General features: G+C 29.6%; 1 protein-coding gene across 10 annotated transcripts in view; it reads left to right on the top strand.

Moving 5' to 3' along the window:
- The window catches only part of LOC123260774 (transcription factor Sox-2-like), a 375090-nt gene that overhangs the window by 251575 nt on the left and 108407 nt on the right, over nt 1-15108 (top strand). For 2 of the 10 annotated variants that reach the window (XM_044722103.1, XR_006508510.1), the window contains exon 1: nt 1497-3490. The exons of 7 other annotated variants lie outside the window; for them this stretch is intronic. In XM_044722103.1, coding sequence (XP_044578038.1) covers nt 2199-3490 — 1292 coding nt within the window. In that variant the 5' untranslated portion in view covers nt 1497-2198. Of the gene's footprint in view, nt 1-1496; nt 3491-4438; nt 4954-15108 lie in introns of those variants that run through there. One more of the 10 variants, XM_044722104.1, reaches the window with a different exon arrangement.

The raw sequence follows: 15108 nt of genomic DNA, 5'->3' as shown, positions 1-15108 counted from the left end.
AAATTGGATTTAAAACAGTACAAGGAAAAAAAAATAGGTATAACAACAGGATTTTTCCTGTGAAAGCTATACAAGATAAAATTAAGAATTTAAAATAATGTTCATTTTTAGCAATTTTACACTATCTAAAAGTTTAAAAAAATAATAATTAATAATTTCAACAGCAATGTTTATAATTTTGCAGGTAAAATATATTAGATTTAAAAAAAATGTTTTTTTTAAACAAAATTTTTATTACACTGTAAATCCAAGTGTTTTAAAAGTGACTACAAATGGGCATTTAACATAGGAAATTAAAACACGTGGAACTGTTTTAAGTGACTACCATGCTTCAAGATAGGAACAAAACACTTTGTGTGTTTTGTTAAAACACTTGGATTTACAGTGATATGGATTATTCTTTAATTTTTTTTTTTTCCATATATAATTTTTATTTTATTTTATTAGACTTCCTTTGAACGTTAATAATTAATATTTGTAAAAATTTTGTAGATAATATAAGGAAATTTTACACGGTGAAAATTATATTTTAATATTTATTATTGTATTTTTATAATAGGTAGTTTTTAAAATTTTATTGAATAAAATTTAATAATGATAAAATTATTTCTCTTTTAAATATTTTAATTTTTTTCATCTCAAACTTTTTTATTAAAAGTATTTTATAATTTGTTAACTTCCAAGGTCAATTCAAAGACTGGAGTTAACAACTTATTAGCCATTTATAATAAAAATATTATTTTAATAATAACAACCCTTACAAACTAACATCTCGAATCATTAAAGTAACTTAAGAAGATGAAAAATCATCAAATAATTTTATAAAAGAGTTTGAGATGAAAAAATATTTAAACAAAAAAATTTATTAAAAAATGATCAATAATTAATTTTTAAATCCATTAAAAAATAATAAAAATCTCATCAATCATCAGCGAAGCAATTTAAATATTAATTAATTTTTAATTAAAATACAATCTAGCATAAAAACAATCTCGAAGATCCCCCCACTAATTGACCCTATTACTTGATAACCGTGCGATGTATCTAGCACACACATCCGTACTCTAAAACCGTCAATAAGCTGAAAGCATGAATTTAAGTTCCACAATATCAGTAGCCCTCATGTCGGGTCATGATCGCAGTATAAACTCCAGTACGGAGCAAACTCTAAAAAAGGATCCTCTAAAATCTGGTCCAGATCTAAGGATATCTCGTAGTAAGCGCGGGGAAGACAAAATGACCGGCGGTTCGTATAATGGAGCTACAGTCCGCTAGACGTCGCTCCGAGGACTGGCTCTCACCGTAGCGACGCCCACCTTGATCTCTTTCACGGATTGGCCGGGAGAAATGATGGCAGGCTGGCGTGCCAATCGATTCTTGGCACGGAGCTTCTCCCCAACCGTTGCGCTCTACTCTATATGGCTGGCCTGGCACAGTGGTGGGGACTTTTCCTCGAGTGGGGAGCTTTCGGGCATTCTCGGGTAAGCCGACAGCCTTTACGATCAGTGTGAGCGACGGAGACGCCCGAAACGCAAGAGACTGACTCCCATCCGAATTAATAGATTCACAGTGAACTCACCACAGTCAGACGGTTTCAGTCTTTCGAAGCGAGCGGTTCTTTTAACTTATCGCTTTTATACACAACGTGCGCGTGGATTTTTACATACACAGTACAACACACTTAGTACATTCTTCTAGTTTGTTAATACCCGTTCTTCTATCACCGTTATCGGAATTTAATAGTCACCAATCGCTAATATTTAGCCACTTTGTTGTTAATAATTAACAGTGAATATTATAAAATAAATATTAATATAGTGCGGTGATTTAATAAAACTGTGGTGAAGGTACTTACACCCTATTTGTTTTAAAATAAGTGAAAGTGCCAAAACTGTAGTGCATTGACACAAATCAAGATCCCTTAAGCCGCTTCACCGAGTGACATGTTCGCGAAAAATATTATATTTTCGTGTTTTTACTTAATGTGCGCTACCAGTGACTTGTTATCGTGTTGATAAATGTGCTACCATCACTAATAACCCCAGAAAATCACCAAAAAACAGACCAACTTATCGCCCAATGAGTTAACGGGCCTGACAATCCAAAACCATATTACCATTTAGAGTGAAGTGGACCAAGTTAAAATCGTTTATCGTAATTAACAAGCCAGCAAGCTGTACGGACACAGAGAAGAGGATATGTTGACTATGGACGCGGATTTAAAAGGTGGCAATCTCCACGGGCAGATACCGCCACATCCACACCAAGGAGTCTCGCCAATGAGCCACCACGCGAGCATGTCTCCGTACGGGTCCTTGGGGCCGATAGTCCACAGCCAGGCCCTTTCTTCAGGAAGTCCACCAAACTCAGCGGCCCTGAGTGCCTTAACTCTGCATCACCACCAGCAGCAACAACACTTTGCGTCAATGCAGGCGATGCAGCAGCAGCAACAACAGCAACAGCAGCAGACGATGCATTCCCTGGCCCAGCACTCGCACCAGCAGGCGCAGCAGCCGCCCCAACCGGCCCAGCAGCAGCACCAGCCGACTAACAACAACAACAACAACAACAGCAAAAACAACAACGTCGACCGGGTGAAGCGCCCGATGAACGCCTTCATGGTCTGGTCCCGTGGACAGCGTCGCAAGATGGCCCAGGAGAATCCCAAGATGCACAATTCTGAGATCTCCAAGCGGCTGGGAGCCGAGTGGAAGATGCTGAGCGAGGCGGAGAAGCGGCCGTTCATCGACGAGGCCAAGAGGCTCCGGGCTGTCCACATGAAGGAACACCCGGACTACAAGTACCGGCCCAGAAGGAAAACAAAGACCCTTCTCAAAAAGGACAAGTACCCGATGGCGAACACCAACGCAGGTCTCATCAACATGGACCCCAGGCAGGTCAACCCTTCAAATCCGGCCCAGCAGTCTCAAATTCCGAGGGACATCTACAACGGGTACATGCCCAATGGGTACGTGATGCACGATGGCTCTGCCTATCCGCAGCATCCCTACGCTGGACACCTGGCCGGGTACCAGAGGTACGAAATTCCTCCCCACATGGCCGGCGGCAACTCCAGTCCTTTGAACAGCTACGTTAACGGATATGCCAACTACGGAGGCGCCATTCCTGCAGGCTCGCCCTCTCCTTACCACTCGGCCCAACCTGGCTCCCAGATGTCCAGCCACAGTCCCAGCGGGAGCAGCATCAAGTCCGAGCCGACGAGTCCTGCCAGTGCGGGAATCCACACTCCGACGCCGATCAGCTCTGCACCTGGGTCTCAGGTTAAAAGAGAGTATCTCGCTCAGCAGAATCCTACTCAGGGTGGTGACATCAGCCAAATGATCAGCATGTACTTGCCTCCCAATAATCAGGCTGAACAGCGAATTCAGCACAATCCTGGAGGAGTTTACTCGCCCGGACCTGGGCCATCGCCGGACTCTTTGATATCGCACCACACCGGAATGCCAGTTTCACTCAATCACCACCACATGTAAGCTTTTTGCATCGATAGTTTTTAGAATTTGTATATAAGAGGCAGGTAGATAGGGAGGGTCAGGATTTTTTGGTCAGAAAATAATCTAAAGAAAAATTAATCCCAAAAGATAAATTTGAAAGGTTCTGTGTTTTTAATTATGCGGAAATTTGTTTTAATTTTTTGGGTTTTTAATTTTTTTTAGTTAGAATATTTCTTGATTGAGCTTAACAGAAATTTTTTATTTTTTAACAGTTTGGTGTTGTTAGGCAGTGTTTAACTCTGAAAACTACAGAAAACAATTTCAGTTGGTTCTTTGATGATAAAATTAATTAAAATTAAAGGAGTAATAATTGTAAATAAATTTTTTCTGGAGTTTAATACAGCCTAAAATTCTCAGGTATTCAAACCACCAAATGTCAGATTGTAAGAGTATAAAGAACGTTTATGAGATAATGCGCCAATCACAGTAAAGTTGACGATTATAAACTACACACATTTGAATACAATAAATGTCATCGCCTTTACTTAGATTTACTTTGTTGTAATTAGTATAATTATTTTTTGTCTTTATCGCGGCGGTCAAATATTGAGCTACTTGAGTATACATTAATTCAAGTTTAGAAGACTAGCGAATGATATAATCGTATTGTATTATTAAAATTTTTTAAACTGAAAAATTAATTTGATTTTAAAGAAGGAATTTTGAACCGAGAAAATAAATTTGGAGAAGTATATTTTTTTTTTAAGCAGAAAAATTATTTCTGCATTTATAAAAATAATTCATAATGGTTCAAGAATTTTTTCTTTTGAATTGAGTTGGTTTTTTTTTTTAAAGTTTAGATTGCAATTCACTCGATATTTAACCTACTGCCTCAAAACTATTTATCGGTAAAATAACCATCGAAATTGAAAATTGATGAATGATAATTAACGAAGATATTTTTTTGAAATAATTAAACACAGATGGAGAAGCATTTACGCATAGGCAGGTAGTTTTCCTCCTCCCTAGTTCTACTTTTGCGGTGTGATAGAAATCAGATGCGTGACCAACAGAAACACCTAATAAGCCTCGACGCATTTAAAATTATAAATACAAATATAAATAAAAATATATTAATTATTATTATTATTATTGATGATAAGTACACTGAGTATAAGGATAATATTTGTTAAGGGATTAAATTTTGTAAATATTAAATATTATTTATGTATTCATTATTAAGATTTAATATAATTGTACATAAATTAGATTAAGAACCTGACTTTGCCACAAAACTATAGTTATGGATATAAATATGAGGACGAGCGAGGTAGTGATAGTAATAAATAATTACCGAAATGTCAGAAATAAATTTTGGAAAGGGTTGTAATAGTTAATTTAAAAATAAAATTACTATTATGTACAAAAGACGTAAATATTTACACAAAATGGTAATATCAGGTATATCATTAAATATTATTTATGATATATATATTTATAAATATATATATTTACTTTAATAATGATTTTATATCTCACATATGTTACAGTCAAAACATCTGCATTAGATTCTGTATCTTTAATAATTTGAAGAATTAAACTGATTTTTTTCCAAGTTGAAATAATTTTAGTTATATTTTTTTAACATATTATTATTATCATTATCATTATTATTATGTATTATTATTATTTAAAAATACAATAATTATTAAACATATAATACACTACTACTCTAACTATAGTAATAATAATTGATTATTATTTTGTATCAATAATAAATAATACGGAAATAAACATTTATATTAACATATAAATCAATGACTGTGATTTCATAACGCCTATATATGTAATTCGTTTTATGAAATTATTACCGATATTATGATGATTTAAATAGGATAATAATTTCTTAAGAAAAATAAAATCTGTTTATTTTGGAAATAATATTGTTTTGTAAAAAATCGATATCACTCTTATAATAACTGATAAATATCTTTTAAATTATTATTATAATTAATATTATTATTACTCTTATTATTATTTTTGTTGGCAATTAATAAATGAATGATGAATTTAAAAAGTAACGTCTATTATTATATATTATACATATATATAGATATTATAAATTATTAGAGTATTGTTTCTGTAAGTATTGCAAGTTAAAGCCTTATTATAAATTGATTAATGAATTATTAAATATTTAAAATTATTAGAATGATGAGTAAGGATTTAATTTTGTGTATAAGAAGCATAAATGTTTTTTTTTAAACATATGTTGAATTATTTGACTGATCAGATTTGAATATATAAGTCTTCAAAACTTTATTTTATGAGTGTTTTTATATTTATATTAACCTTACACTTTTCACTACACATTTCCTTTTTTTTGATCCTTTTTATTATTATTATTATTATTATTATTATTATTATTATTATTATTAATATTATTTTAATTATTATTATAATAACAATAACTACACACAAGGATACAGGTAATTATATATTTTGTGACAAGATTATTATTATCAATTCAACTTAAAAAAAAATATTCAACACTTTAAGGAAGTACGAGCACAGTACTAAAATAAAAATAATTACCGACTATGTAAATTAATTTAATATTGACATAAATTCTAATTTTAATTAACAGTTAAAAAAAATTTTTTTTCAATTAAAAATCATTATCAATATATTTAAACTCACCTTGTAATTTTTTTTTAATATTCAGCGTAAATCTTTTGTGAGCGAAAATTGTTTAGATTTTTTCGTTAGACCGATATTATTAACTAAAAAAAATATTGCCTATTTTTGGAGTTAATTTCTTAACTAAACATGCGGCAAAATTTTCAGAATTTAATTGTACGTATTTAAACTGCATAAAAATCACGTTTTAAAATGATGATTGTGCTCGCACATCCTTAATTAATTTATATTTAATATAATCCAAAGCAAATTGTCGCGTTTAAAATAAAAGAGACTCAAATATTTTTCATGCATTTTCGAATTGTATAATATTCATATATACTTATGTCTGATATCGATTTTTTTGTTTACATATTTACGTCTTCTCATTAAAATCTTGATCGCATACGCATAAAAATTTAGCAAATATACTAATGTACATAAATTGGGTAAAGACATCTTATCTGCACATAATTTTTATACGTGTAGCCAAATATTATTCGGTAATAAGTTATGGAAAGTTTTTAAAATTAATATGTTAAGACTTTGTTTATGTCTTGAATAGCCAAGAATTTTTAATTTTTGGATATTTTTAGACCCACGTGTATGCATATTTTTATTATCTTAATGTGTAGACTCTAGATTAGACTGAAATTTTGTAATACTTGTTTTTTTCTTTCGGAATTTATTTGCATATAAGAATTTAAATGTACTAATATTTTTCATTATAATTTCACGGCCATGAAGCTTAGAACACATCAGCTGATACTTTTTTATTGTCTCGTCAGCTGGTTTATTTCGATCTTATTTTGAAATTAAATTTACTCAGGTTGTTGACATTGCTTATCAAATATATGAAACCTAAAATTATATTTTTATCAAATTTTGAGCTTTAAATAGTTTCTTAATGGCATCATCTTGGCTAAAAACAAATATTTATTTTTTAAAAATTAAATATTTTGCAATTTAGTGAAATTTTTCAATTAATTTTTTCCAATAAAAATACTTTTCGATAAAAATAAAAAATTTTCCTAAAGTGAAATTCTATCAAAATTTGCACTTAGAAGCTGAGAAAAGCGATTGTTGAATCATTTTTTCTAAAGAGGCATTTTAATTAATCAATATTAAAAATAATATCCATATAGTTTATTGATAAGTTTCTTTTGTTTTTATGAATAATGTCTTCAGTTTAAATCATCGAAATTCAAAAATCCAAAAAAATTCCACTAATGTAAAATATCATCTAGTGATTAATCCAAAAAATTATCAAACTATATATTTTTAAAAAATTGATGGGTCGACAAAAAAATTTCACGATTTTCTATGAAAATTTTAGCCTTAAATTGTTTATAAAAATATAAAATATTTCTGGAATTATTAATCCTTGGACTAATTACTGGAAAATATAATTGAGAAAATTGTTTCAAAATTAGAGATTGATCTTATCAGTCGTTTATTGATAAATGTGGCTCACAGGCTTTGAAACTTCAAAGGCCTTAAAAGTTTTTGACTGCAGCTCCATTTTTATGCGATTCTCTCCAATTAGGATTTACAAATATTCGTATAACTTAAAAATACGATATTTTTGTATACAGTTAAATATACACAGTAAAAATTTTTTCGTCATTGTGTAAAGTGTAAAAATATTTGTGTAGAATTTCACATTTTAGTATATTGATTCAACACAATAGAGTGTTAATTCAACAAAAATTGAAGCAATACACGACACAACAGAACTGAGGCAAAACACTGGACACACAATTGTTACACTTGGCGCTGCGTAACTCTTTTGTTTGTCACGAGCCGACTTTTCTTCAATTCTTGAAAATGAAAAAAAAAACATTCTTCGAAGTTTATGAACACTAATAATTTTGTTAGGGAATTGTAGTATTATTTTATAATAGTCATTTATGCTTAAATTACATAATTAACCTGCGATAAAATTAATTTAATTAATCAAATAAATCAAATTAATTTTATTACTTACACTCACTAATTTTATCACTATTTAAATTAATATCATCATTGATAGGACTCTCATAAATATTATAGTCGATTTGAGAGCTTATACTAGAGTCACCGGTATCGTTATAAACACAAATAATATCTTCCTTTTCTATAATTGCACTATGAATGTTTTGATTTTGTTGTTGGCAATTGTCTTTTTTTAATGATTTTAGTACTCGATATTTTTTAACTAGTTGATATGCGCTTGACATAGAGATAGAATTTAAATTAAATACTATATTTAATTAAAAATTAAAGTAATATTGGCTGCAACCCACAATAAGAAAAGTTAGAAAATGAGTGAAAAACAGCTGATTTAAAATGTACTGCGCTTGCGCAACGAATTATGGATTGCAGTATCGGCTGGAGCACAGCCGTTGATCACCCGTCAATCAGTCCAAAGAAATGCTTTCTGCATTAAATATTTGTAGTGACAATTAAAGACTTGAAAGAATATTATGAAAAAAATATTTAATGCAGATTTTATGTAACCACAAATTTTATATCAGAAGACCGCGTTAAAAACTTTAATTACAATTTTTTTAAAAACACACGGAGAAAAAAGTATTGCTATTATAGCGATCCAGTGGATCGTGAACGAAGTATCGTGATTAGCTCAAAACAGTATTGTCATATTTACCATACGAATACAGTTATGCTCGAAACAGTGAATACTGAATACCACGCTCAACTGTATAGTGAATATCTCAAAATCAAAACGTTTTCTTACTACAGCGAAACGGATCGTGATTATCATTATCCACAACGCGTTCAGCGCCACCACACAACCAAGTCTGAAACTTACGAGTTTGTTTATTTACAATTTTGGTGATGAAATAGCGATAATTGCGCCAATTTATATTAACAGCGATATGGACAATTGGGTTGTTGATAAATTACTCAAGTGGAATCTTGAAAAACTCGTGTCGTTTTTTGAAGGTCTAGTAAAGAAATAAATCTTCCTATGTTAACTGTGTTAATGCTGTGTCCGTGGTTATTGCATATAATTCTACTGCGTTGATAAAAAATAACAATGAACATTAAATATTGTATTAAATAAATAACATTTGTGTTTTCATAAAAGGTCTTTTTAGCATGAATAACTTGATCCTATACTACTTTACGCAAAAATATGTTATTTTTTTTATAAAGTACATGGGGTAATAAAGAAGTAAAAATTCCATTAAAAAATATTTTTCTTATGATAAAAATAATTGCGTATTTTTAATGAATATATCAATAATACAAATTTCTAGGCTAATATTTTTAAAAATAAAAAAAAAAGTCCTATAAAATAAATTCCAACTACTGTCAGTCATTATTTAAACATTTTTAAACCTAACCTAATTCTTGACTGTCATATAAACTACACAAAAATTTTAAACTAATCAAGCTATACAAGGAATTCGTATTTATGTTTATAACAATAATATACGAAAAAACTAAAAAAAAAATAATCTGCAAAAACATATAATTAACATTTAATCAGAAACAACTAATAATCATCTATAAACCATAGCAATATAGACATTCAATATCCGAATCCATGTGGATCGTGATAATCACGATCCACTAGATTAGACATATGCGGATCTAAAGTATAGTCATACGTGAATCGTGATCATCGCTATACTGTATCGTGATAGCAACACTTTTTTCTCCGTGCATTTAATAATTAGTTGTTCATACGTAAATTAACTGAATTAATATGAGTAAATTTTTTTTTACATTCGAATAATACAAAATAATAGTTAAAAAAAATATTAATTAAAAAAAAAATTTTTTTTTTTAAATATTTTATTGATTATAAACGCCAGTAATCAACCAGGATTGGGCCATTATTAATAGCCAATGCTTGGCCGATTGCTGGCAGTTGGACATCGGCCGATCTACGGCATTTTTTCCATCGACGGCAACTTCGTATGGAGCGTTGCATCAAAAAATTTTGTGTTAAATATTTAACACTTTTATAGTAAATTTAACATTTATTGTGTTAAATTAACACAAAAAAGTGTTAAATATTTAACATAAAAATTTTTAACACAAAATTTTTTGACGCATTGACGCAAAATTTTTTACTGTATAAAATTTCCAAGAAACAGTATAAATCAATATATTTATTATTATAAATAACCCTAAATTACCAGTCTAGTATACGATGACACTGGAGTGATGGGGAAGAGTTTACACGCGGCATATATTAATAACCATCAAGTAAAGTAAAAGTTAGAGTGAACATTAGCAATAAACCGCGTGTCATGCAGGGAATCGCTGAAAGTAAAATAGCTAGAGAGAGTCGAGGATTTTAGAGGTTTGTTATGGCCAATAGTGCCCCTATACACCCACTTATGTGTATACATACTTACATCCTCGTATCTTCACATGTTCACATGTGTTTCTTGCAATATATTAATAAATGTGAAACTATCTTCCTCGCTCATACTCATATTCCCGTCTCCCGTAAAAAAGAAAGATATCCTTGATGCAAAAACCGATGACCAGCTAGACGGAGAAGGAGGACAATGATTTAGTGGTTAGCTGCTGGGTTATTCTGCTACACCATACTGCCCCACCCAGGAATGCTGGAGTTTGCGCGAGATTTTTAGTCACTAAAATAAGAGCAAGAATATTCATACTCCTTATGATAATCCTGCAGCCGAGTGGACCGGCCAGTCAAATATATTATCTCAAAATAGAATGATTGTGTTCTTGGTCTCCGGTCGACTATTTTTTTCATTTTTTTTACTTTTTTCTTCAACTAATAACTCATTTGATAAATTATTTTCAATTTATCTCCTTTCGGATTTCGGATTTAGGCTCATTATAGCCCCGGTTTTGTCCTGATTGTAAATTATTATCAGATAAACGCTAAATACTACCCGTATAATTGCAGCTAACCAAAATATTTATTGTTATCGCCCTTTTATAATTTAATTGATCGATTAGATTTTATTTTTAACTTAAATTGTCTTTGGTTTTATTTTCAAGTAAGTTTTATTATTTTAATTAATAATCAACGCTAATTTTGGGTTTAAAAATAGGAAAAAATCTCAGATGATCATTTTTAGTCTCAGAAAAATTTTTATAGGGGTTGCTAGAAGTTTTTAAAATTTTTAAAAATTGTCAAAAATTAAATTTTGAATTTTTTTTCCGTTCAAAGTTATGGAAATTATGAAAATTTCAATAATTTTATTTTTAAAATACACTCAAAATTTTTGAAATCTTCAAAGTAGTGATTTTTTTTCCAATCTGAAGTTGTCTTGAAGTTACTTTTAATTTTTCTGTAATTTCTCTTTAAGTAAGAAAACAACTTAAAAAATTCAAAAATCTTGAGCTTTCTTTAACAGTCAAAATATCGACTTAAATTTTCGAAATGGACATAATTTTAAAGCTAGAAAAAAATTTTTAATTCAATTTTGACAAATTTTGAAATTTTTTAAAATCTTTAGTAACCCGTAAAAAAATTTTTTTCTGTTAATTTTTGGACAGTGCTCTCAAAATATGATAAACTAACTTATTTTCACACATGACTTAAATAATAAAGAATATCCATTTTTTTAACTCTCAAAATGATAAAAAATTAAATTTTTTGGGCTACTCTATCATGCACTATTGAAAAATCAAAATTAAAGAGAAAAAATTTTGATCCAAGTATGTAATTTAAAATAATTCAATGATTTTGAGTCAAGCAGAAAAATTTTTGAACCGAGTAAAATTTGAATGAACTTGAAACTTGAAAAATTACATAGCTGAAAAATTTTCTTTTGAATCGATGTAATTTTTAAATAAATTTATATAAAAATAGAAACAAGTGTTTGGTTTAGTATAAATGGGTAAGTACAAGAGTATGGGCACGTTTAGATGGTCTAAAACTCGAAAGGCTAGTCATTCGACAGGTAGCCCGAGTAGGTCGTTATATTAAAACGCATGTGTTGGTATCTCGTCGGGTGTTTGCTTCACACATGTGTATTACAAACCGGGTAGCTGCTGGCCAACAAATATTCCTATGAATCATTACAGCCCATCTATATTTAGACACCCATACATACATACAATATAAGATACATGCATTTATACTATATAGACACTTTCAAGGTGTGAATCCTATCAACTACAAACTACACCTTGGAGATCGGTATAATATTGTACCAAAGTTGAGGTTATTATTCCCACAGCAAAATATTTTGGTCAACTTTCCTATCGATATTCTTGTTTACAGTTTTCACACTTATGTAGAAGAGTATCATATTATTTACTTCAACATCAAATTTTTTTGATATTTTACATTTTTTTCAATCCAATAAATATATTGCAAAAAATTAATTTTTTTTTTGTGTAATTATTCACATTAATTTTATTTTTAGAAAATTTTCGAAGAGTTTGAAGGCCATTTTTTTGTTTAAAAAAAGTTAAATGTCATCCTGCAAAAAAATTAATATTTAACATTAAACAAAAAATTATTTTTGTCAATAACTTACATAAATTTTTTTCAGGATTTTCTCATCATTTTTAACTTCCCGCTAAGAAAATTGAAAATTTTCAAAAATCGGGAAGTTATTGGTTTTACCCCGTTTTTCGAAAATCGAGTTTTCATCAGATCTCGACGTTTTGAGGTCCTAGGAAGCTTCCCTGACTATTCCCGCGAGGTTGTCACTATGTCTGTCTGTCTGTATGTATGTATGTATGTATGTATGTATGTATGTATGTATGTATGTATGTACGTATGTGTGTGTGTGTGTGTGTGTGTGTGTGTGTGTGTGTGTGTGTGTGTGTGTAAACCTCTTATAACTTTTGAACGGTTAAACCGATTTCATCGCGGTTGGTGCAATTCGAAAGGGCTTGGCCAAACTTAGATTTTGAATACGATTTGGACTGATTCGGACCGATGGATTTCGAAAAATGTAAAAAAAAATTTTTTCAAAAGTGGTTTTTTTGGAATAACTTTTAAACGACTTTATCAATCAACTCCAAAAACTAATCAGCTCTTAACATAAAACAACCACGTCGATTGCCACTAATCCGGTCAAAATCGGTTGATTCGTTCGAGAGATATCGTGCAGGAAAGAAAACCCAAAAAAGTGTTTTTTTCGGAATTACTCCGAAATTTCTAGTTTGACCAATTAAAATTAGAATTTCTTAGAATTTCTTCATGAAGCTTAAAAAACTGCGTAGAATGCCGCCAACCGCATACAAATCGGTTCATTCATTCAAAAGTTATTGCAGTTTGAAAATTCAACAAATAGTGTTCTATAAAACTTTTATCAGACTTTTGAGCTCAAAGAGCTCAAATGCATAGAAAAGATATCTTTTTGAGCTTGGAGAGCTCAAAACAACACATAGATTATATTTTTGAGCTCGAAGAGCTCAAAAACTTCGTAGGTGCAATTTTAAGCGCCCAGGTATTAACGGAATTAGCGGGGTTGCAGGGATGGCCTTTAGGGTCAACCGTTTTCCTAATTTTTTTTTTAATATTTAAACACAAAAAAAATATTTCAACATTGTGCTTTAAAAAATTATTTTTTTTAATAATTTACAAAATTTTTTTTCACTTTTTGAATTTAATATTTTAAACAATCTATTTTTTTTCAATAAAAAAATTCTTAACATAATTACAATAAAATATTTTTCCAATAATTCACATATTTTTTTTCATCCATCTACATACACCATATGTGAATTATAGTAACATTTTTGATGCGCACCTAAAAATATATTATATAAGTGTTAATTATATTATGTAACCCCTGTTACAAGCTTGAAATCAACCGCGAGATTAACTCGCGATTATTTTTTACCCACAAAAAAAAATTTTCTTACCATAATTAATAACAATAATTATCTAAATTTATTAATATTTCCGCCATTCTTCATCACTAATAAAAGTATTTGTTTTACAGTATGCAAATTATCAGCAGAACATTTTCATTCGTCACATTATAATAATTTATCATTGATAAGTATGTATTCAACTGGTTGCATAAATTTTTAATATTTTTATTTTATTTTTTACTTATGTTGCTTCGGCTTATCGTTATACCTCTGGAAATTTTTACAAAACACATTTATGAGCACCATACGTATTTATACGCACACTCACATATGGATAAAAATTGATATATATAATATATATATATATATATATATACTATAGTCTGCGCTTAGATGTCCTTCAAATAAATGGAGATTATAATTTTTAAATTTTATCAACTACTTGTTGTAATTTAAAATAAAACTCAAGTGTAACACTGTTTTGTGTAACGAAGAATCGAGCCCGAGGGCGTAAATGCGCTTCACAAAAACCGTACAACAATATGTGCAATATGCATTGCAGCACAATATGAAATATTAAAAACAAAAAATTATTAAAAAAAATTAATATTTAATTTTAATTTTAATCTAAACTGACAATAACAAACATGTGTAAAATTTTCCATCAGATCTCGTGATAAGCACATGTACTAAATTTTAACTAGTTACTCTAAGAGAGTCCTATATCACACATGATTATATATATTTATCGGACTTTAGCCTCATATATCAGTCACAGAGTACATATATATCAACTTTACTTAGTCTTTTTTTACATATGATAATTATGTGTTATCAATAATTAAAATATAATCGACTGGCGCGTAAGTAATTCTTAAACCAATTTTTTAAGTTATAAAATCTTCATTAATATTACACAGAAAAAAAATTTCTTTGAAGGACAGATTTTGTTGAATTAAACAAAAAATATTTTTAAAAATAAATATTATCGATTAAAAATTTATTTTTTTGAGCCGTATAAAATTTATTTTGAACACAAAATATCTATTCATTAATTTTTTTAATTTAAAAATCTTTCGTTAAAGAATTGAAAGCTAAAAAAATTACTTCGTAAGAGTAAATTTCTTCCATGTGAACATTACAGGTTCTATAATTGAATAAAAACCAATTTTATTATTGCAATAATTGTAAATCTTGG

The sequence above is a fragment of the Cotesia glomerata genome, linkage group LG3 (genome assembly GCF_020080835.1).
Source record: "Cotesia glomerata isolate CgM1 linkage group LG3, MPM_Cglom_v2.3, whole genome shotgun sequence".
In the NCBI taxonomy this organism is placed as follows: Eukaryota; Metazoa; Arthropoda; class Insecta; order Hymenoptera; family Braconidae; genus Cotesia; species Cotesia glomerata.
Note: the sequence above shows the minus strand (reverse complement) of the source record. Positions and strands in the feature narration are given on the sequence as shown.